At 35.8% G+C, this 24,880-nt stretch overlaps 1 protein-coding gene across 1 annotated transcript in view; it reads right to left on the minus strand.

Annotated features, from left to right (window-relative positions):
* The window catches only part of HCN1 (hyperpolarization activated cyclic nucleotide gated potassium channel 1), a 392,857-nt gene that overhangs the window by 43,767 nt on the left and 324,210 nt on the right, over positions 1–24,880 (minus strand). The window contains exon 6 of the mRNA XM_004737910.3: positions 8,292–8,532. Within this exon, the coding sequence (XP_004737967.2) occupies positions 8,292–8,532 (241 nt within the window). The remainder of the gene's footprint in view (positions 1–8,291; positions 8,533–24,880) is intronic.

Here is a 24,880-nt window from a genome sequence, read left to right on the forward strand (position 1 = left end):
AATAACCAGAAAAATATGAATTTTCATCCATGAAGACTGCCAAACATATAAGGAAGCAGTAATATCAATTCTCTATAACTTTTCCAGAAAATAGAAGCAGAGAGAATATTTTCTATTTCATTCTATGAGGTGAGAATTATTTTAATACAAAACCAAATCAAACAAACCAAAACAAAACAAACAAAAAAACTACATTACAGGAAAGAATAAGTACCAAGGTATATCTCTTATGAACACAAACAGAAAAACTGTGATCAAAATATTAGAAAATTGAATCCATTAAAAATTATTTCATGTATGCAAGGCTGGTTCAACATTCAAAATCAAATTCAGTTGATCTGAATTTGATTCAGATCAACAGGCTAAAGAAGAAAACCTTCCATATCAACAGGCTAAAGAAGAAAAACCATACAATAATCACAGAGCTGGCAGAGAAAAAAATTGACAGTATACAATGTACACTCATGATATATGTATTTATTTAAAAAACAACTCCTGGGAAGCCTGGCAGGCTCAGTTGTTAGAGCATGCAACTCTCGATCCAGGGCTTATAAGTTTGAACCCCATGCTGGGTGTAGAGATTACTTAAAAAAATATTGGGGTACCTGGGTGGCTCAGTCAGTTAACTGTCTGCCTTCAGCTCAGTTCAAGATCCTAGGGTCCTGGGACTGAGCCCCTCAGTGAGCTCCCTGCTCAGCAGGAAGCCTGAATGTCCCTCTTCCTTTGCCAGTCCTCCTGCTTGTGCTCTCACAGAAGCAGTAATGGTAGAAGTTCCTAAATTTGATAAGAAATACCTATGAAAAAACCCTTTCAAATAGCATCATACTTAATAGTGAAAAAGTAGATGCATTAAGCCAAAATCAAGGGGAAAAAATTCATTACAAGGACTACTAAGGTTAGGGCATAAAAGTTCTCCAATTCAATATAGTACTAGAAATCCTTGCCAGATAAATAAGAAAAGGTAATAAAAAGTACATGGATTGGAAATAAAGAAACACAATTGTCTGTATTCGTAGATGACAAGATTATCTATGAAGAAAATCCCAAAGAACTGACCAAAGTCCTGTTAAGTGAGGATAGAAGATCACTGAATAAAAGATTAATATATAAAACTCAATTTCCAATGTTATAGCACTTAACAATCGGAATTTGAAATTTCTACAAAACCATACTATATATTGTATGATTTCAACTATATAACATTTTGGACAAGAAAAAACTATGAGATAATAAACAGATCAGTGGTTGCCATAAGTTTCAGAACACAAGAGGCCTGAATAAGAAGCAGAAAAAAGTGTTTGTGAGGTGATGAAACTATTCTGTATGATATCATAATGGTGAATACCAGTCAATAAGCATTTGTTAAAACTTATAAAACTTTACAGCACGAAAAGTGAGCCAAATACTATGCAAATTAAAAAAATAATTTAGGAAGTCAGAAGTTCTCAGGATAGAATGCAGAATGTAACAAAAAAATATAAATGTATTATAAATGTTGAAACCACCTCACTGAGGGAGATTAGGAAGTGTGATGCTGACCCAAGCATCTTTGCAATGAGTGGAGAGGCAAAAAGAACCTTACATAAGATTCATACTCCAGTTGATAAAGTTATTTCCTATGGATATACAGATTTACAGTTCCAAAACCACTGCACATGAATATTGCAATTGAACAAAAAGTAAATATATAGTGGAAACCAGATTTCTAACTCTTGAGTGAAGTATTACAGATAAACAAGAAGAGAAGGTCATAAGTCATATGGTGATGGATTGGAGTTGGAAATATCAGCATGAACTCATGTTTAGCTTAATAGATAGATACACAGAAATATTTATAGACATATGTATACACACAGGTTAGTATATGAGTATATACCTCTTTGCCTTGTCATCTGAGAGGGTGTAGAAGTAAAGATAGTCCAGTAGTAACAGTACACCTGATGTCCAAATCTTAGTTTCTAAAACTACTCTTCAATGAATAGAACCAGGGATCCTTAGAGAAATGGCTAAATCTAAGACTGGGCAGGAAATACACAAAATGTTCCAGGAACACCTTACAGTGCTAGAAAAAAAAAATCTTAACACAACAAACAAAAATACCCCCCCCCAACCACAATAACAGGAGTGCTTCAAAGGTGCACAGGGGTCAACTGAAAGAGGTCCAAATGGCCAAAGTTTGAATGATTTGAGCAGCATAATTAATAAAGTAGCACTGGACCCTTGTGCACTGTTGGTGGGCAGGCAAACTGGTGCAGGCATTGTGGAAGAGAGTATGGAGGTTCCTAAAAAAATTAAATATGGTACTACCCTACAATCCAGTAAGGGCACCACCAGTATTTATTTACCCAAAGAATACAAAAATATTAATTTGAAAGGATATATGCTCCCCTATGTTTACTGCCAAAGTATGGAAGCAGCCTAAGTATCCATCATTTGGATGAATGGATAAAGAAGATGTGGTATATACAGAATGGAATATTATTCAGCCACAAAAAATGAAATCTTGCCATTTGCAACAAATGAATGGAGCTAGAGAGTATAACACTAAGCAAAATATGTCAGTTAGAGAAAGACAAATACCATATGGTTTCACTCGTATGTGGAATTTAAAAAACAAAACAAAGAAGCAAGTGGAAAGAGATGAACCTAAAACATTCTTAACCATAGAAAACAAACAGTTAATTACCAGAAGAGAGTTGAGTAGGGGAAAGGGTGAAATAGGTGAAGGGGATTAAGAGTTAACCTATCTAGATGAGCACTGAGTAATACATGGAATTGTGGAATCACTATATTGTACACCCAGAACTAATATAACACCATATATTAACTACATAGGAATTAAAAAAATAAAAACAAATAAAGTAGTATTGCATTATAAATCAAATTATAAATAAATATTCACCAGTCCATATTGATAAATAAAAATGGGCTTAGTGAATAATTAAATGTAAGAGTAAATAAATTTCCCATTTAGAATAACTTCAAATAGTTTATGCATATACTCTGCCCTTAAGAAAGTAGAATATTATTCTACTATTCCCCAGTCCTTAGTCATGGGCTATGCCTAATGATTATCCTTCAAACAGAAAAGTATGGAATAAGGAGAAAATAAAGTAGCTTTATAGTGGAGAAGCCTGACAAACACTACCTCAATCCAGGTGATTAGCATTAACATTAAGAGTGATAAGACATATTGATAGTAATACCCTTGGATATGATGCAAAAATAATGGCACTTTATGTTTGTGATCTACCTCTCCAAAAAACTTACCCTAATCTAATCATGAGATCATCAGGCAAATCTCAACTGAGAGATATGCTCTAAGATACCTTACTAATGCTCCTCAAAATTGTGAAGTTTATCAAAAACAAGGAAAGCCTAAGAAATCTTATATTAAAAAAAAAACAAGAGCAAACTGGGGCACCCAGGTGGCTCAGTTGGTTGGGCGTCAGATTCTTGGTTTTGGCTCAGGTCATGTTCTCATGAGTCACGGGATCAAGTTCCACATCATGTAGGGCTCCACACTCAGTGGGGAGTCTGCCTGAAGGATCTCTCCCTCTGCCCTATACCCCTACCCACTGCCTCTTTAAAAATAAATAAATGTCTTCTTTTTTTTTTTCAAAAGAGTAAACTAGAGGATGTGGAAGTAAATGGTATGCTGGGTGAAAAGAGTATATTGGGTAAAAACTAGGAAAATTTGAATAAAGTATGTGTTTTATTTAGTACTTATTAATAATACTGTATCAATATTGGTTTATTAATTATGAAAAATAAAGCATAGTAATGACAAATATTAATAACAGAAAACTGGGTATGGGATATATGGAATTCTCTGTAAAATCTTTGCAATCATTTTGTATCTAAAGTTGTTCTGAAATTAAAAATTAAAAAGGTTTATTGAAAATAAAAAGGGAAATATATATATATATATATAATGTGAAAATTTTTTGGAATTTTCTGGGGATTTTGTTTTTACATGCTGATGTTTGGATCTCAACCCCACTCAATTCCATCAGAAACTCTAAGGTATAATCTCGGCTCTGGCATCGGACTTTATTTTTTTAAGTTTTCAGTATAATGAACTATTGAATTAGATGAACTGAATGATTACTCATAAAGAAGTAAAATCTGAAGTATTTTAATACCAAAGAAAACAGAGAATCAGACACAGTGCTTTACTTGTGAAACCTAAGAAGACTTCGGGTAACAATAATGCCTAGATTGTTTAAACTTCCTTAAAATAGAGAATACATTTTTTTTAAAGTTTTCTTATTCTTGCTAAGAGGTAAACAAAACCTGATAATCCTAAATTAGCTAGGGGATCACAAAAATAGCCACCATAACAATAAATAACAGTCCAATTTCACCTATAGGCAGGCTACAATGTGTTAAAAACAATAATACATCAGGACAAATAGTTTTTATCCCAGAAATGATCTTACCAGTCAACACAAGGATATTTATTACTGTAACTGACTTTACTAATAGTGTAGCCAGATAAATCTAGGGAAATAAGTGTTCCAGTGTTTGTATAAAACCTTGGTCATATTAGCAAATATAACTACATAGTAATTAAAAATTGCTTTGAATTGACAAAAATGTACATCAAATGTAAAAATACACTCTTAATGCATAATTAACACTTCCAGAAAATACTTTCCAGATGTTTCTTCTACATATTTATCACACACCCATAACTGCCTCAAAAATGTTTTCCCTCCCAAACCACCTTTCCCCACACTTGCACAGTACATATACACTTTTATTTTTTTACCCTGTCAGCTTTCAATTACTTCTTTCTTTATTTGAACATTAGTGCTCTGTGCTTTCTAAAGTAGAAAATTTTGGGTCTTAGCTTTTCCAAATCTATTTTTCCTAGAACAATGTGCACAAAAGGCCAAGGGGCTAATTATGCAGCACAGAATCATGACAAAGAGTGGGAAGAAGGGGAAGCCGGAAACTTCCAAAGTATCCTTCAGGGGTGAGAGAGAAAGTCAAGGAAGCTACCTATCTTGAGTTGATATATATATATTTTTAAAGATTTTATTTATTTTACTTGACAGACAGAGATCACAAGTAGGCAGAGGCAGGCAGAGAGAGAGGAAGAAGCAGGCTCCCCGCTGAGCAGAGAGCCTGATGCGGGGCTCGATCCCAGGACCCTGGGATCATGACCTGAGCCAAAGGCAGAGGCTTTAACCCACTGAGCCGCCCAGGTACCCCGAGTTGATATATTTTATTCAACCACAATAGGTTAATGGATAAGAACCTTATAGTTATGTTGATAGATTCCAAAAAAGCATTTAGTAAAATTCAAAACCTTTTCTAGCATTTCTTAGCTGTTATTGAAGAATACTTCTGAAATTCAGCATAGATTTATTTTATTGAACAAAATGAAATTTGTTGTCTTTTTCTCAACTACTAATTTGATTTGAATACTTTTTTAATCATTACTGATTGTTTTTTTAGGGAATCAAATATACTGGCTGACTAGTCTCTAATGAACAAATAAAAATTTGTCTCCAGTCTGGACTTACTGATTTAGAATCTTTGATGGGTGGGGCCTGAGCATCTTTGGTTTTAAACAGCCCACCGATGATTTGGATGCATGCACGGAATATACGAGGGAAGACAGACAACTACACAATTAATTTCAGTGTGAGGCAGACTGAGACCAGGACCCTGGAAGTCTATGAGAAGTACTATGGAGACACAAAGGTGGGAGACATTGATTCTGACTGAGAAGCCTTCTAAAGAGAAGATATATTATAAAGTCTGTGAAGGATAAACACAAACTAATAAGGACCATTATTCTATACCTCACTTAGGAGAAGGAAAAGAGCTTCCTTTGAACTGCCTCTTACAGGATAAGCCTATAGATATTTGAAGACAGACTTCTTACCTTTTTCTAAAAAAAACGTTTCAGTTTCTTGATGTTGAAGAACATTTTAACATTAAGCTTGCCCAGTCCTGATACTGTACTACCAGAGGTCTAATATTAATCATTAAATTTCTAATGTTTTAACAGAATTGGTAGAAACTAAGAAAAGAAACTAAGAAAAAATAGTTTCCTCCTTCTGCTTGTTCTAACATTATTTCCTCTATGCAAAAGAGCCCCTAAAGTCCATATATTAACATAATGGCTCCTCCCTGTAGTTGTTTTACTTTTTTGTCTCAATACTACCTGGAAGCATCTTTGATTGGGATGATTAAAGTCCCTCTATGAATCTGCATGTATACTAGAAAAGGTAAGACTATATGGTTTTCTTCCTGATATATAAAAAAAATCTAGTGGAATATATATGTATATATCTCCCCCAACCCAGGATTCTCTTCTTTTAAGTGAGATGTAACTGACACAACATGTTAGTTTCAGGTATGCAACTACAGAGAGTAACAGGAATCACCCACATCAAGCATGAAATGTCAAGCAGTGACACAAGAGCCAAAGGCGTTGCAGCTAAGACCAGATACTGAAATAAGCGCCAGTAGACGGCACCCTCAGAATGATGAAGAGCAGAAAAAGAAGAGTTCTGCAAAGGCCCCTGACAGATTAAATCCCTTTAAAAAAGAAAGATTTTCGCAGCAAACTATCAGACTTTCAAGACACTGACCCTTTCACGTTTGGCCACATCAAAAAGGCGGCCGCTGCTGAAGCTCTGCCGGACTGATCTCTGAACAGAACAGAGGTCCTGCACTGCTTGGACATAATAAGCAGCCCTCGCTGAGGGCTGACCCCACAGATGGAGGCCTTTACTGAACTGCGTGCTCATAGACTGATTTCATCTTTGGTGTCTTAACTTCCTACTCCCTGTACTATCTTTCTTGCTGTGTAACTTTTCTTGTGCTTTGTTTTATGTGGTGGTAAGAGGCAAAGTTGAACAAAGAGTGAAATGTCACTGAGTTCGGAATCCCGAACCTGCTTTATAATTATGTTAACCTTGCTTTACGATTGAATAAAGCTGGCATTGTGGAAAGATACAACTCGTGTGTGTGCCTTCCTACCGTGCTCATGACAACAACATAATACTTTGATATCTATATACATTGAGAAATGATGATGACAATAATCAGGGTAACATCTGTCACCAAATATAGTTACAAAAATGTTTTCCTTGTGATGAGAGCTTTTAAGATCTACTTTCTTAGCAACTTTCAAATATGTAATATAGTATTAGCTATTATTGTCACCATACTCTATATTCTATTGGCTTATTACTAAAGAAATATTTTAATGTTTTGCAGAAAGAATGAAATCTTCCATGTGTGATGGTGGAAAACTTGATCTCTTTTGGGGAAAAATACAGAATCTTACTTCACACTATATTCAAAAATATATGCTGGATGGGTTACTATTAAAAATGTAATCAAGGTATGCATAATAAATACAGTAAACTATGATAAAATAGTAACAAAATGCAAAACTAAATAAAATAGAGGTAAAGATGGAGAACATTTTTGTAAATTTGCCCTGTACAAAACCCACCTGGTCTCCAGCTTGTCAATGGCCGAATCACAAGACTTGTCAGTCTCCATATTTGCATAAGCCAATTCCTCATAATAACTCTCCTTTTGTATGTATGTCCTCCTATTGGTTCTGTTTCTTAGGAGAACCCTGACTTTCACACCTCTCAACTAGAGGCTACATTCCTCAGCCTGCCTTACACCTACAGGTACTCTCATAACTCAATTCTAGCCAATTGGATGTAAATAAGCACTGACAGGGACAATTCTCGGTACACCTTTAAAGAGAAGTTGCTCACTCGTCACTTCCTCTGTCCCCTTCTTCCCTTCCTGTGGGCCATACCTAACATGATGGAGAGGAACCAGTTCCTTCTAGTGGGAAAATCACTCTAGGGGATGGCGACAAAATCAATGAAATCTGGGATCCTGAAAACTGTCTTGAGGAGAGCCACCTGACTCTCCTGGGACTTCTGTGTGAGACAAAAATATATTTTCCTTCTGGTTTAAGCCAGTGTTCATCACTTCCGGTTTGTGAAGGTAACAAGATACTCCAACCAACACAGTAAATATATACACACTGAGCGTGTGACACTGAAATGTGAAAACATGCCATTTAGATACTTCTACGGAATTCAAATACAAGTTCCTAGTCAAAACATGCCATTTAGATACTTCTACGGAATTCGAATACAAGTTCCTAGTCAAAACCTATGATATTACTGCTTTTGTGCCCCAAACCCACAAATCAACATTCTGACATCTCCAAAATTCTGAGAAAGACACATAACCGAAGCAACATTCAGCTCAGTGCCACTTTCTTTCTCACTGACCTCCAAAGTAAGAGCCATCTGTCAGCTTCATTTCTTTACTGGATTTTGTGATGACACCAGCAACTCCATGTTGAATGAAATACATTTTTTTACCCACAGCTCCTTCTCGTATGATATAATCTCCAGGTTGAAACACCTCAAATCTCAACTTGCTCAGCATGGCGGTCACGAAATTGGGATCTGCATTAGCAAACAGTGGCATGGTAGCCACTAGTTTCCGACAGTTGAAGTTGACGATCTCCTAAAGATGGCAAGGGCAGACAAATATGAAGAGAGGTCTTAATCATAGCAGGAAGAAGAATACATGTTTACATTAAAATCTACACATAGCCCAATACTGCAATTTAAGTTCAGAACCAAAGACACATACATTCTAATAATCTGCATATCTCTTCAAAGCCAGAAATTGTGTTTTATTTTTTTGTTGGAACTTTGTATTCCCAGCATCTAGCAAAGTATAGGCATACATTAAACATTAAGTAAATGTGAATTAAATATATATGTCTTACCTTTTATAACTTCCCAATCCCTTTACCAAACTTCATATAAAATTAGAACTCAAATGTGGAAGAGTTCTCGTCTCCACTTTATCTTGTTTTGTGAAGAAAAGAAGTCACATTACCTCCTGTTAACTATGATATTACTGCTTTTGTGCCCCATTGTGTTGAACAATCTAATTTGCACCTACTGACCAGAATTCTGAAACAAAAGTCCAGCTGCCAGACAAGCATTTTATTGTTTTTTTTTCTTAATGTTATTCATATCAAAGTGAGGGCAATGGGGTGTTTAAGAAAGGTTATACAAAGAAGGCTCTAAATATAACTATAATCTATAATTTTAAATTCAATCTGTTTCTGGGCTAGACCAGAAAATCACTCTTTTTAAACCTCCTGGGCTTTAGACTGGAGGGACTACAGTTTTCTTTTCCTGAATTGTTTGTTTCTCTTATTCCTGGATCCTGGCCAATTCTGAATTAGACTTAAACATTTGATTTCATTCTGTAGATGTGGTCAAGATTAGACATAGTGTTATCCCTTTGGACTAAAATAGAGATATGGGAACAACCATTTTTTTTTTTTTTAAGATTTTATTTATTTATTTGAGAGAAAGAGAGAAAACATAAGCACACAGGCACTGGGGAAGGGCAGAGGGAGAAGAAGACTCTTGCCTGAGCAGGGAGATTGCCATGGGGCTGGAGCCTGACATGGGCTTGATCTCAGGGTCCTGAAATCATGACCTGGGCAAAACGCAGACGCTTAACCGAGTGAACCATCCAGGTGACACTGGAATGAACCATTTTTTTTTTTTAAAGATTTTATTTTATTTATTTTACAGAGAGAGATCACAAGTAGACTGAGAGGCAGGCAGAGAGAGAGAGGGAAGCAGGCTCCCTGCTGAGCAGAGAGCCCAATGTGGGACTCGATCCCAGGACCCTGAGATCATGACCTGAGCCGAAGGCAGTGGCTTAACCCACTGAGCGCCCAGAACCAACCATTTTTAATCTTGCAAGTTACATAGGTAAAGAGATAAATAGTGGGAAACTAAATTTTTTTTTAAAGATTTTTGTTTATTTATTTCACAGACAGAGATCATAAGTAGGCAGAGAGGCAGGCAGAGAGAGAATGGGAATCAGGCTCCTTGCTGAGCAGAGAGCCCGATGTGGGGCTCGATCCCAGGACCCTGGGATCATGACCTAAGCCGAAGGCAGAGGCTTTAACCCACTGAACCATCCAGGTGCCCCAGTAGGAACCTAAATTCTACCACAATGCCATTTCTCAAATATTTGTTCTCCAATGAGCCCTAAAGAAAAAGGGTTAACCCTGAATTTGTGATCTCTTTTATGAGGCATAGATACTATACTAAAGGAAATCCTGCTAAAAGGTGGGAAAAGGGAAAAAAAAAAACCTGGAAGTATTAACGAAAGCTGAGATCTGAATTCTTGCTTTAGAAATATATGTTATATAAACTAATAGATAAAATAGTTAATAAATAGATAATAAATAGATTAAAAAATTAATAGATATAATAGATTAAAAAGTTTCTTCAGTTTTGGTTCATGAAATGACCTGACCTTATTTTGGAATTGGTAAGAAACTTGTAGCTAATACCGGAGCACAAAATTTGGGGTCCGCCATGGAGAAGAAGGTATTTCAACTTTAATAGTATTTTGTCACTTCAGTAGGGCTAAGAAGAGTCTCCAATGGTGGGGTTTCATGGAGGATGGTAAAATATTCCACAGTCAGCTGTAATAAGCAATAAGTGAACATAACAATAAAAGCAAGAGAAAGATATTACATGTGGTACCTCGTGTAACATCATCCAAGCCCAGATAATGTTCAGCTGACTCCATGGGGGGCTGTACCAAGGTCAACTTGTAGTTGATTTTAACTGGTGCTGGCGAGCCTTGGTGGGGATGGGACTACAGTAAGACCCAGCAGGTGGTAGGAGCTGAGCAGATACGCGGGCAGGCAGAGCAGGTAGAAGGAGCGCGGGAACGGAAGAAGAAAGGGAGGAAGATGGAGTTTGAGCAGTGGAAAAAAGTGCTCGCAAAGACTAGTTTTGTTCCCATCGGGAGATATTTACTTAAAACTCCTAGAAAGCTCTCTCAAGCAAACAGCTTGAGAAACAAGTCTCTGGTGTATAAAAATGTGTTTTTTATTATTCAAAATCTTTCTGTACAAAAACTTCAAGAAGACAAAAGGTGAACCACTCAAGGTACTCAAGGTAACCACAGGAGTTGAAAGAAGACAGAGAGGTCATTAAAAGGACCAGATTGACTGTCTGAATGAATGATTTCACATGCAAAATGGCAAAGAAGAATACTGTGGGGGAAAGTGAACATAAGTCAAGTTGCAGAGAAAATCAGAAATTTCAAACAAAAATAATAAAACAGAGAATTCTTCTATCTGTTTTTTGGATTTCAACTACACAACTTTTCTCTTCATTGTTCTCTCACTCTTTATTTTAGAAAATAATTGGAAGTATATTTTATAAACAATGTAGCTGTACTTTATTTATATGAATAACTTTTTCTATGACGCATTGCCTGTTCAGGTACACCTATTGTAACTGCCTTGATTGTAACACCGCGGGGATAATTTCATATTATTGTTATGGCTTAAAGGAATCCATTAATTTTCTCCCTCTCTGTGGAACTTTTACCCTCAATGTGATGACTATCAGATTGAAACTATAAATTCTAACAAGCATTTGATGAGAAAAAATGTAATTAGAAAGTTATTTGCATTTAAAAGCCCTCTCTCCTCCTATAAAATTGGCTTGCTTCAAGGGTATATACTTTAATAGAAACATCATGTAAGTCTAGAAATGAAGCAAAACTTTTAAAAGCTCTTCTCCATCAATCACATTTCTTTATAGCACATTTTCTTAGAGAACATATTTAATAAAGTTATTAATATCTCTCCATATGTAAAACAAGACTTTTAAAGCTCCTCCTCCATCAATCACAGTCCCTTATAGCACACTGACTTAACTGAGACACACAGTTAAGTTATTAATATCTCTAATTTCCATCTATGTTCTTTATGGCAGTTTTTATAATAAGCTATTTTAGCAATACGTCTGGCTTGAGTTAGAAGTATTGACCATATGCATTAAACTGAGGAATGCTCCATTCTTAAGGGAATCAGACAGGGCCCTGACCTAAATAAGGTACTCCATATTAGCAAGCTTACTGTAAACACTTAAAAAATTGTAATCTTTTTCTTCCTGGAGCGTCTTGTAGTAACAGAAAGTATAGATGTCGTAAAAAACAAAGAAATACAATCATCCAAAAAAAAAAAAAATTCCACAAAGATGAGTGTATTTCAAAGGGGCCAAAGGAAAGAGCTACCAATAGCGAAAGTTTTAACGATTGGTATAACAGTAAAGAATGTAGTGTTAGATTAATCCCAAAGTACAAAATAAATAATCATGAGACCATATTTATACAATATAATTAAACAACGGAGTAAATTAAAAAGCACGGGAAAATAGACAAATCTGTTGAAATTCCAAACAAACTTTTCTCTACTAAATAAAAGCGTAATACAGTAAACAACAATGAAGAACACTGCATTTGATCTTACTTTGATATGTCAGTTTATTTAAAATATGAAAGTCTTTCCTTTCCAGCGCTCCTTTGTCTTGTTTTGCTCAAGTATGATAGAATTATTTATGTTCATTGTTTGGTCCCAGACTAGAGAATATTTTTTAAAGTATCATTCAGACAGAGTAAAGTGCACAAATCTAAAGTGAATTTTCAAATGTATAACCACAACCTCTCTATCCATATTCATCCATTGTCAGCGGACACTTGGGCTGTTTCCATGGTTTGACTACTGTAGACTCTGCTGCAATAAACACTGGGGTGCATGTATCCCTTTGAATTAGTGTTTTTGTAGTCTTTGGGTAAACATCCAGAAATGCAACTGCTGAATTGTAAGGCAGTTCTATTTTTAACTTTTTGAGAAACCTCTGTACTGTTTTCCACAATGGCTATACCTGCACTGATTTCTCTTGAATATTTATTTACCTTATATTGGAATTACTGGGTGATAAGGTAAGCTTATATTTAATTTTAGTGGATACTAGCAAAAGTTTTCTAAAATGATTGTATTATTTTTCTCACATTCTTTGATATTAGCCATTAGTAGGTATGCAGAGATATCTTACTGTTTTTACATTTTTTTCCCATTGCAGTTTTATCTTACATTTCCCCAATGATTAATGTTGTTATGCACATTTTTATAGGCTTACTGATCAGATAAATATCCTGTTTGGTGAACTGCCCAGTCAAATTTTCCTATTTTTTTTTTTTTCCTGTTGTTGGAGTTCTTCTTATAGTCTTGACATGAGTTCTTGGTTGGGATATACTTTGTAAATATCTTCTCCTCATCTGTGACTTGCCTTTTTACTCTCAGCATTAATTTTTTCTTATTTTTTTGGTTTAACTTTATGACAATCAGGAAATTGGATTTTGTATATATATGTATAAACAGAGAGAGAGAGAGAGAGCTTTACAAAGGATTTTAAATTAATTTTTTAAAAGATTATTTATTTGAGAGGGAGAGAGAACACACAAGGGGATGGAAGGGCAGAGGGAGAAGAAGACTCTGTGCTGAGCATGAGGCTCTATCCTGGGACCCTGAAATCATGATCTGAGTCAAAGGCAGAGGCCTAACCAATTGAGCTACCCAGGTGCCCCACAAAGGATTTATTTTAACCATAAACCAGTACTTAGGAATTATGCAAAGTCTGAGACCCTGATAAAGTTAAGCAATATTTTTTTGGTCATTATTAAAAAGAATAGTAATATTTTAAGTCTCCTTGAAACACTATATTTCTTTACCAATAACTTAAGTATCATTGGGGAAAGTTCCATTTTGTAAAACATTTAGTTCTCTTCCATTCTACTTTATTTTATTCTACACAGTATAGTTCTAAAATGTTTTAAGCATGGTGGCTATAAATATAATTACCATCATTACAATAATGAATCATAGAGTATCTTAACAAAACAGAGCTGCTGTTACATTGCTAAATTCCTACACCCAACACACCCTGTATTTTTAGACTTTGCAGAACACACAAGACCTTCCTTCTAAGAACTTATATTAGACATTCCAATGTCATCCAGACATACGACTTCTATATTAACATCAAACACGAATAAACAAATATAGTCAAATCTACGTCAACTGACACTTTATCCCCTAGGAGATCCTATAAAAGAGTGCTGCTAATATCCGTTCAGCGGATATTTCCCCCAGTTCAGAAACTGGGACTGGTGAGAACTGGAGTAAGTGGATGTGTTAGGGTTTTGTCTTTTTTTTTTTTTAAGGTAAGGATAATTTTAAGAATGAACATAATAAAAATAAGAGACTATTTTTTTTGTATGCTTTCCAGTATCCAGGTATGGCTTTAAATCTTTTACAAGCATTAATTTATTTTATCCTTGCAAAGTATTATTACTTAAGTATTATTACTACTCCATTTTACAAAAGAGACTGAATAATCTGCTAAAGACCACACACTTGCAAGAGGAATAACCATGGTTTGCTGGGCGACCGAGCTCTCCAACTTAGGGGTTTGATGGATTCTAAGAAGCTATCTTACTTTGGAGCATATCTGGTATTACCACATACCTGAAAGATTTCGGTATTACCCATAAATTTGTTCTTTTGAAATTTACGTATTTTGAGAGTCTGACATGAGTCTTTGTTGATTGTGGGGCAGCAAACGGATGGCAATGAACTTGGCTATTTTTATTTTACCCACAACAATTATTTTTAAAAACCTGAATCTGAATGCCTTTATTTCTTGGAAAATAAAACAAACTATTCAGGATTGTTCCATGGGTCTTTGCCCTCCTTGTGGCTCTCATGTAGATTAAAGAAAAAAAAGGATTCAATGACCTGCCAAAGATGACATTCTCCTCTTTGTCACTTTTCAGAGGAAGAGGATAATCTTGTGGACACATTTATGGCACTTACTAAAATTCAGTTTACCAGGCTTGAATTCTGAGGAGAGAATCTGGAGAATCTGAAAAGAATCTGGAGCTACATCTCCAGCGGATATGACTCAAAATCTCTACTTTCAATAACACACTCAAAGTTATAAGCAATCAGGTTTGGAAACCATGGTTCCTAAAATAAAGATGTATCTGAAAGTTTACACCTAGTTAAGGGACGAAGATATACGTGTATATATTCAGTATAATATAGGTAGTAAAAAAATATGTATATGGGTTAGTCTCTCTCTCTCTCCCTGTGCGTGTGTGCGCACATACATTCAATCCCTGATTCCAAAACTAAATGGCTCTGTGCCCACAGAAAGTGACTCAGATTCTTCAAATTTCAATCTTCCCATCTGTAAAATGGAGATAACATAGCAACTCTATCATAGATTATGATAATTAAATTAACACAAGTAAAACATTAATAAAGTTTACTCAGTGTTATCTGTTTTAAGCACTGTAATTTATAGCTGTACTATAAAATAATATTAATATCAAATGAATTGTATAGACTATATATTCTATATTTATAAAGAACAAATGTTTCAAGGTAATTTGGGAAAAGGATACTGAGTCACGTTCAAAAAAAAAGTGGGGATTGTTGATTCAAAACAAAAGATAAGGTGAGTGCAGAGCTTCTGAAGAAGAAAATGATAAGATATTCTTAGGGGAGAGTCAGTGAAATTCTCTTGTGGCTAAAGCCAAGGAATAAAATACAGAATTCTTATAATAAAGATGTTCCATTGATATAATAAATTCGGAAGGTGAATTGTACATACACATTCTATTATTTTTTTTAAGAAAGGAAACACATGAAGCAATTTAAAAACAATTTTCCTCAGCATTCCCAACTGGCTTGTACTGATCTGGGTGTTTGCCTTCTAACTTGCAAGATGGTGGACTGCATGTGTGAGAAAATCGGTCCATTCTGGCATATCTTCATGCTTAAAAACGTTCTAAACATTTGTCCAAACATCGGGAAACAAGTTAGGTACTGCTTCAATTTCTTAAACTGAAAGCATTTCCCTTGATTTCTATATCTTATTGGGAAGATTTAAGGTAATCTATTTGTCTAATCGAGATCATCTGTCTTATTTTTTAAAGAAAGCTTTCACTGCAACTCCTAAATAATCTCAATATCAAAAACTATGTAATAGACTACAAAACTAAGGAACATTTACCCTTAACATTTGTTTGGGGAGAGTTAAAAGTGTTTAGAAGTAGAAAAAGGAGGATTGCTGAATTAATATGGAATGCCTCAATTTTAGTCTATTGTAGTTTTCCATTTCATTAAAGAAGTAATCAAGTATTTGTGTACTAGCTAAGAGATGCATCGAAAAAAATCTTTAAAAAAAAATGCCTATACACACATCTCTTAAAATATATGAGAAAAAAATCTCTGTATTTTTTTTTAAGAATTTATATTTCTTTTTTTTTAAGATTTTATTTATTTATTTGACAGAGACAGATCACAAGTAGACACAGAGAGGCAGGCAGAGGAAGAGAGAGGGAAGCAGGCTCCCCGCTGAGCAGAGAGCCCGATGCGGGACTCGATCCCAGGACTCTGAGATCATGACCTGAGCTGAAGGCAGCAGCTTAACCCATTGAGCCACCCAGGAGCCCAAATCTCTGTATTTTTATCACCTTAATAAATGTTTTAATATGTGTATATATTCCTTAAGACAAACTTTTATTCACCTTAATATATTTATAATCACAATATACATTCAATATTTGTTCCTTTTTCCCTATCTTTATAATATAAAATATTTCCTATTTTGAGACATGGTCCTAGTTGCTATTCTTTTTAATGGCCACATGATATTCCATCTTGTGTTAGTCATAGCTATAATAAGAAAAGCCCAGTAGAGATACAGAGAAATAGTCTGCAATAGCCTCTTTCCTACTGACATTTTTCACCATTACTTATTTTGCAACCCAGCTATATCATTAGTTGCTAGATCAATAGTCTCTTCAAATTATGTTAAAGGCAATTAGTCTAAAATCTCTGCATATACAAATGGCCAATTATGCTGAAGTGGCTTCAGTGAAATCTGCCTGCTTGTAAAGGATTGATCAGAACAAGATGAATTTTGAGATGGACAGATTCAAACATTTTAATGTTTTCTGTTGCTACAGTTCTCAAAGGCATCTAATTTGGTTTTGAGATAGTAAATCTCATTTAAGCCTTACAATACAAATGCAAATGAAGTTTGAAGTTAAGATAGTCTAAGCATCGTGCCATTGATCTGTTTTCCTAGAACACAGGGACATACTGCTCTACTAGGTACCAGGCAGAATAATGACAGTGACAGAAAATTCTCCTAACATTCACTTAAATTTGATTATGAAGCAAGGAAAAAGAGGTAGGAACAGAAGAGCAAACCTATATTAAGGAATTGTGTATTGAAAAGATGTGTGTGTATTGGAGACTCTGTATCTTGGTCCTGCTGTGTAGTATCCCAGGCTGACACCCTACAAGGAGTTGTATAAACTCCATCAGGATGCAGCTCTGGGGGCTTACAAGCAGTAAGCAAGTTGTAAGAATAATTTGCAGAGTAAGTGTTAAGCCTATCTGACGTGGTAAACATAGACTGATCTGAACTGTCAAACAGCAAACAAAGCAGACTGGTATCCAGAAATAGGCTGAACTAAAAAAAAATATATTATTAAAATGGAACCAACAGTTAGTAGTGTGAGTTAGAAGACAATCCCAAGAGAAGGAGTTTGGTATTGGAGAATTGGATAAGAACCTATATTTGAGAATTTAAAATACAATTGTCATAAATTCATTTTCATCATTAGTGGTCAGTAACATAAATACTCTGTGTTTAATAGCATATGTACATGTGCAAAGGACATGAGGAAATCAGGCCAGGCCCTAAAACCAGGCAGCATTCTAAGGTTCATTAAACATTCATTTACATGTCATGCTAGCTAGACTTGCGTGGAGCACAGCGCTGTGTTGGCAAGTGTTATAGGCTGAATTGTATCATCCCCAGATGCATATGTTGAAGCCCTAATTCCCAGTGATCCTCTTTGGAAGGTGTCCTTATAAGGAGAGGAAACAGACACCTGGCATATGTTAGCACAGAGAAAAGACCACCGGAGGACAGAGGGAGAGGGCGGACAACTGTACACCAAGAAGAGAGGTGTCAGAAAGCTCCAACTCTACCGGCCCCTTGATTTTGAACTTGCAGCCTACATAAGAATGAAAAAACACAATTCTGTCATTTAAGCAATGCAATCTGTTGTATTTTCTTACGGCAACCTAGCAAACTTACAGAGCAAGTTAGGCTGGTAGAATGTGGCAGAAAGAAGGAAGCTGCTCTCTTCTGAATATCTGCCAAGAACCAGAGGAGCCCCAGCTCCGAAACTGAGGGAGTGGACAGCGGCAAACTAATCCAGTTAGGGTCACTCGGAAATGACAGGGAACACAACCCATATACTTTAACAACTTCTGAGCTCTTTGATCTGGGGAGAAATAAATCCCCAAAGATATTCATCTATATGGAGAAAGGATTTTGCTTTATTTTTGTATTGAGTTGGAAGCATCTCGGGCCGTCAGGTGACAAGAGCAGGTGGCAGGCGGAAATGGCTCTAAAGATCTAGAGATACAGGACTGGGTGCTATTTTATAAGATTATTATTTTTTTTTAATTTTCATAAAATATATATAACAATTTTATAATATCAAACATTGTGCAGTTTGCAAATATGTTCACCATGCTTTGTGAACCATCACTCCATCGAATGACCTTCCATCATTGGCAGCAAGAACTCTGGAAACTATTAAACAATAATCCCCCCTTCCCCCTACCGTCAGTCCCTGGTGACGCCTCTTACTTTCTGTTTCTATGAATTTGTCTATTCCAGGGACCTCATATAATTGGAATTATATAGTATTGCACAGGACTAATTTTTAAAGTCCTAGAAGTAAACGATGCCCCTAGAGAAACCTTGTAGGGGAGGAAGGAGGGAAGTAATGAACGACGTTAGGAAAAATCAAGGAAAAGGCCCAGTGGTCTGGCTTCCTCTCACTGTAATAATGCATGTTCTCTTCCCCACTCCCCTTCGCTGATATCCCTTCCACATCCTCACCAGCACTTGTTATAGCCTGTCTTTTAATAATACCCATTCTAACAAATGTGAAGTGATATCTCAGTGTAGCTTTAATTTCCATTTCCCTGATGACTAATGATGTTGTGTACCCTTCTACCTACCTGCTGGGCATTTGAGTATCTACTTTGGGGAAAAAAAAAGTCTATTCTCATCCTTTGCGTACTTCTATTGGACTATTATTTTCCTGCTCTCGAGTTGAGTCCCTTGTATATATTGGATATTCACCTCTTATCACAGGTGGGGTCAGCAAACATCTCCTCCCATGCCATAGGTTGTCTTTCATTTTGCTAATCGTGTCTCCGGCTGTGCAGAAGCTTTTTGGTTTCATGTAGTCCCACTTATTTATGTTTGCTTTTGTCACTTGTGCTTTAGGTGTCACATCCAAAAAAAATCACTGCCAACATCAACATCAAGAAGCTTTTTCCCTGTGTTTTCTACTAAGAGTTTTATGGTTTCAAGTTGCACATGTATGTCTTCAATCCATTTAGAATTTCAGTATGGAGTGTCAGCTTTGCTCTGGTAATTAACTATATGTGAACTTTTTACATTTCTGGTATTTTTAGTAATGTACTTTAACTTTTTTTCATCGTTTATTTTTTTCCATGTATTTATATCTTGTGCCTTACAAGCATATGGTAGGCACTTTGAGACTGAAATCATATTTTACAATTTACCTTCCCATCACGCCTGGATCAATGTTTTGCACACATTAAGAAATTGATAAATGTTTTTTGTCCATTTGTTTTCTAGAAACTAGGAATGCAAGGGAAAATACACCGAAAGAAGGATAGTCAATTTCTTTGTTTGGCAATGTGACCATAACCAGGCCACTTAAAGTTTTTCTAGCCTTTTATTCCTGTGCCTGTTACATGAATATCTGATAGTTTATAAGATCCTTGTATAACTTTTCAATTATGATTCTAGCCTGTTTTAGTTAATCTTAACTAAACACATTTTACAGGGTATTTTAAAACGCAACAAGTATGTACTTCAACGATTCAGAATTGCACAAGTAAACACGCATTCAGATTATGCTTTCTTCCCTAATAGTGTATTCAACAAATTAAAGGTCAGAAGGACAGTATTATACTCTCAGCCTGATTCATGTTCTGTGAAAATGAAATATACTGACATCATATATTCTACTGGGACACATGATCTGTACCTATTTTCAGCCCGTGGCTCTTCACACTCCATTGTTTAAAAATAGATCAGTTCTGAACTTTGGAGACAGGCTCGAAGGGCATTAACCTCTTTCTCCACAGTTAAGTTTGCCATTTTGCTCTAATCGAGTAAGTATAAATCTGATCATGTTAAAAATAGACCTTTTTACTTTGTACACATTCCAACAGGCTCTCATAAGCAAAGGGGTAGAGGTCACAGAATTCTTCTAATTAATTTTTTAGTTTTAAATACACTTCCTGCTTTTGCTAATCAGTCCTATGATCCTAACATTTTAATGCCAAATTTTAATGCTAAGACATTGTCTCCAGAAAGCTGGCTGTTAAAATGAAGGAAGAACTTATCAGCAGATTGTTTGACTACATTCCAGAAGAAATGAGACATATGATAAGGCTGGGCTTGTTGTCTCTCCTGTGTTTGGCTAACACCCTCTGAATGACCCCCTCATGGCCCTTACGCACAGTTATAATTGGCTATTGAGATTTTTGTCCCTAGGCCACAAGAGCCGTGAGAGCTGGGACTGTATCTTACTCTTCATTGAATCAGAGTAATACCAAAAATTAAATTTTACCGTGCACTTACTGTGTGCCTGATGCATTTCTAATTTTTTATACTTTTTGTTCATTTAATCTTTATAACATCTCTATGAGGTAGTTATTATCACCATCATCCACATTCAAAAATGAGGAAAGTGAAATATATGCAAGTTACTAAATGGCCCAAAGTCATACATAGAGTAGGTTGTGGAGCTGGATTTAAATTGTGTTGGTGGAACCAGGGCCATGCACTTAACCTTGATCCTGCATAGCCCCTCCATAGTAGCTTCTCATTCATTGTTTGTTGTACAACTGAAGATACACATGACTATTAATGGCACTGAGAGTATTATAAAAGGGATTTAAACTGGATAGTTTAAAACAATTAAACTGGGTCTTCTTGAGCAGCTAGGGGAGAATAGGAGCTTATTATAGGTGAATGGAAGCAGAAGAAAGAAAAGCTTTCTATAACCAGAGCCAGGTCAAAGAAGTGTGTGGAGTGTGGGGCGGTTTCCAGAGATTAATTTGGGCTTTGCAGACGCAGAATTTTGACTATATACAGCCATAGAGGAACTAGAGATTAAAGATTATAGATAATGAATATATAGATCATAAAATAATAGCTTTAATTCACAATGCCAAGCTTCTGAGTATCATCGTAAACACTTTTCTCAGAATATTATGGTTGTTCTGGTCCAAGTATTTTAGTTCACAGTGAAAAGATCACTTCTGAGAATGCTGACAATTCTCACAGAGCCAGTGTTCAGGTCATTATGGCCTAACCTGAGGATGGATGCACAACTTCATCTGCCACCCTGAATCTTCTCCAACCTGAGGTGGCTCCTACTTCAGTTTGGAGAGGGAGACCAACAATGTTTGTTCCATGAGCCACTGACAATACTCTGGGAAGACTTCGTATAGAATAGAAAAAAAAGGCAAGGTATATACATAAAAGGTATATACATAAAAATCACAATCACAGAGGAATCCAGCATCCTTTTGTTATACATGAGAATCCACATTTTCCATAGTATGATCAAAAGTGATACTAAGAATATTCTCTGGCCAGAGCACTTCAGAGTTCTGGGCATCACTTTTTATCCACATGAACACCACTGTTTTGTTGATAAAATGCTCTCTTTGAGCTCTAACAATCAATGATTCCTTGAGATGATTTTCAAGGTGTGACATCCAAACTTTCTTTGCATTTCTTTATCCAGTAAGTAGTTATTAAGTATGAACTGAAGACTGAAGATATGGTGGAAATCAAGAAGGATAAAGTTCATGCCTTCTTGGATCCCAGACCACACAGGGGTATGTACACAACTAAAAGGCTTATGTGATGGAGAAGGACTTCAAAAGAACTAATTTAGATAAACTTCTCAGGAAGACCTCTTTGAGGAGGTACCACTTTTATTGAAAGAGGAACAGTAAGAATGAACCAGATATTTTTTAAAGGCATTTCAGCAATTTGTCTCCAACGTATGAAAAGATAAATCACCTAATTTATGCCACAGAAATGGAAATGGAAGAGTGCACTCAATGAAGCAGTGTTTCTGTAGCATCCACTAATGCAACTAATTTGCATACGTGTGGTATGAGATTTCTGTAAGAGCTTTCAAAGGTCATGGAAGTGAAATACTGCTACTTTACATCTTTGGGAGTCTTCATACTTAAAAGCATTCAGACACACTGAAAAAAAAAAGCTGGGATATAAAAATGGATAAAATATTATAGGGCTTAATTGATCATGAATATAGAATGATTTTCACATTCTTTAACATTGCATTTTATATTTTTAAGCAATAGATCTTTTGCATATGTTTTTGAGAGGCTGAAGGTTTGACTTACCTTTCATTTCTATACATTCCTGAGTACCCAGACTTGTGTTAGCAGAAATCATTCCTCTTTAGTATATATTAGCATCTCAAATTAGGCTACATATTTTCACAAAAATAAGCCTTCTGCACAATGAAGTATTTTAAGTTAAAAGTTTTGTCGCAATATAAAATGGTGGTTGACTCAACTTTGAATATATGATTAGCAATTATATATGGCATGCGTATGTGTATACTATGCAAATCTTGTATTTTTACCTTCTGTCCCAAAATACATATCAAACAATCCAGCTTTCCTCTTCTGAGTATTCTACTTTCTCTCATTTGACATTTATATCAATCACTCAATGTCTTCTGTGTATCAGGCACTTTCTAGACACTAGGAGCACAGGAGTGAGCAAAATATGCCTTGGCCAAGTTGATGCCTTAACTTCTAAGTTAAAAAGATTTCCTGTGATCTACCACTATGACTAATACAGTAAGTTCATAATACTCCAATTTCATAGGGAGGAAGATATATTTCTCACTGTTCTTACTGAACTTTTCTTCAGAAGACATGTCTGGCTTTTTAAGGTTCAAGTCTTATTTATTTAATTTCATTATTTTTAATTAAATTTAATTATTTATTTTAGTGTTTAAAGATTCATTGTTTATGCACCCCACCAGGACACTTCTTCAAGTTTTATTTAAATAACAACTCTTGTTCTCTCATTACTATGTGTCTTCTTACTTTCTTATCCTACTCATCTTATTTCCATTCTAATAAAGTCTTAACTCGGTATAATATAAAAAAATATGCTTTTGCAGGGTTCTGATGCTAGATGAGCAAAAACTGAAAAGCAGAGAATAAATGGAAAACATCGTTTTCACCTTTTAAGGTGTTAAGTGTCTGAGCATTTAATCATGCTCAGATCTCTAATTCTATTAAGATCTCTAATTTTATTAAGTAGTCAGACAAATCTCTGTTTTTCAGCCATAATTCTGTTAAAGGCTATTCACCCAGTAAATACTTACTGAGTTCCTACCATAACTGCCAAGAAAGATATAAAGATTAAGCCATCGTCTCCAGCCTCAAGAAGCTCATAGTTGTTGTTTTTTTTTTTTTTTTTTACATTTTATTTATTTATTTATTTGACAGACAAAGATCACAAGAGAGGCAGGCAGGGTTGGGGAGAGGGGTTCCCTGCCAAGCAGGGAGCCTGATGCAGGGCTCAATCCCAGGGCCCTGAGATCATGACCTAAGCCAAAGGCAGAGGCTTTAACCACTGAGCCACCCAGGCACCCCAAGAAGCTCATAGTCTTAAAAGAGACAAACAATAAACTGATAAGTGATAAATACAATGTGAGAGACAGAGTGCTCAGGGGAAATTAATGAGGAAGTTCATATGGAGTAAGAATGCCTGACAGGAAGTGGAATGTAAGCTGAGTTGGAAAAAGTGAAGATAGAATAGCATGAGGAAAAGCAATGAGACAATTAGCAGCACTTTTCTTTTCTCAGAAAATTATGAACAATTTCTTGTTGATGAGGTATTAACGGAAAAAAGTAAATATGAAGGCAGGGCATCGAGCGTCTCATAGGCCATGTCAAGGAGATTGGACTTTTTCCTCTAGGGGATGGGAGATCATAATCAGGTTCTAGGAAGAGAGGAGAATTGTCAAACTCACGTTTTCTATCAAGCAATATGGTGGCCGTGTGACGGTATGCATTTGAGTTAACTGAGGTCAAAGGCAGGGAGAACAGTTGTGAGTGCACTTCAGATGTTGAATTAAAAAATGCTGAAACCCTGAACTATGGTTTCTGAAAATATGAGGTAAACCACTGGTCATACTTTAGTAACTGAACAGTTGTAGGAGTTAATGTGGTCTCATATGGCTGTGGATGGGGTAAAAATGAAAAGTGCATTTTTTTCCATTGAAGATCAGAGTTAAGGTATTGTGTGGCAAGAGAAAGGGTAGTTAATAAAATACACATGATTAAGAAGGAGTTCTTGTAATCCCAATTTTATACTACACTGTACATTTTGAGCACAGAGGAATGCTTCTCACTGAAGTAAGCAACATTGGGCCTTTTACACTCATTTTTCTTCTGGCTTTCTGTATTTCCTCAATGACATTTTATGTTGGAATCCTAACATTTCTGTGTTTCTTTCTTTAAAAAAAAAATTTATTTATGTATTTGACAGAGAGAGAGAGAGAGAGAGCACAAGTAGGGGGAGTGGCAGAGGGAAAGGGAGAAACAGGCTCCCTGAGAAGGGAGCCTGACATGGGGCTCAATCCCAGGACCCTGGGATCCTGACTTGAGCTGAAGGCTCAAGACACTTAACTGACTGAACCACCAAGGTGCCCCTTTCCTGTTTCTTTGAAATATATCCTTAGTTTTATAGTGTCTTCCTGT

Source organism: Mustela putorius, unplaced genomic scaffold, assembly GCF_011764305.1.
Source record: "Mustela putorius furo isolate JIRA1106 unplaced genomic scaffold, ASM1176430v1.1 tig00000407_pilon_pilon_pilon, whole genome shotgun sequence".
In the NCBI taxonomy this organism is placed as follows: Eukaryota; Metazoa; Chordata; class Mammalia; order Carnivora; family Mustelidae; genus Mustela; species Mustela putorius.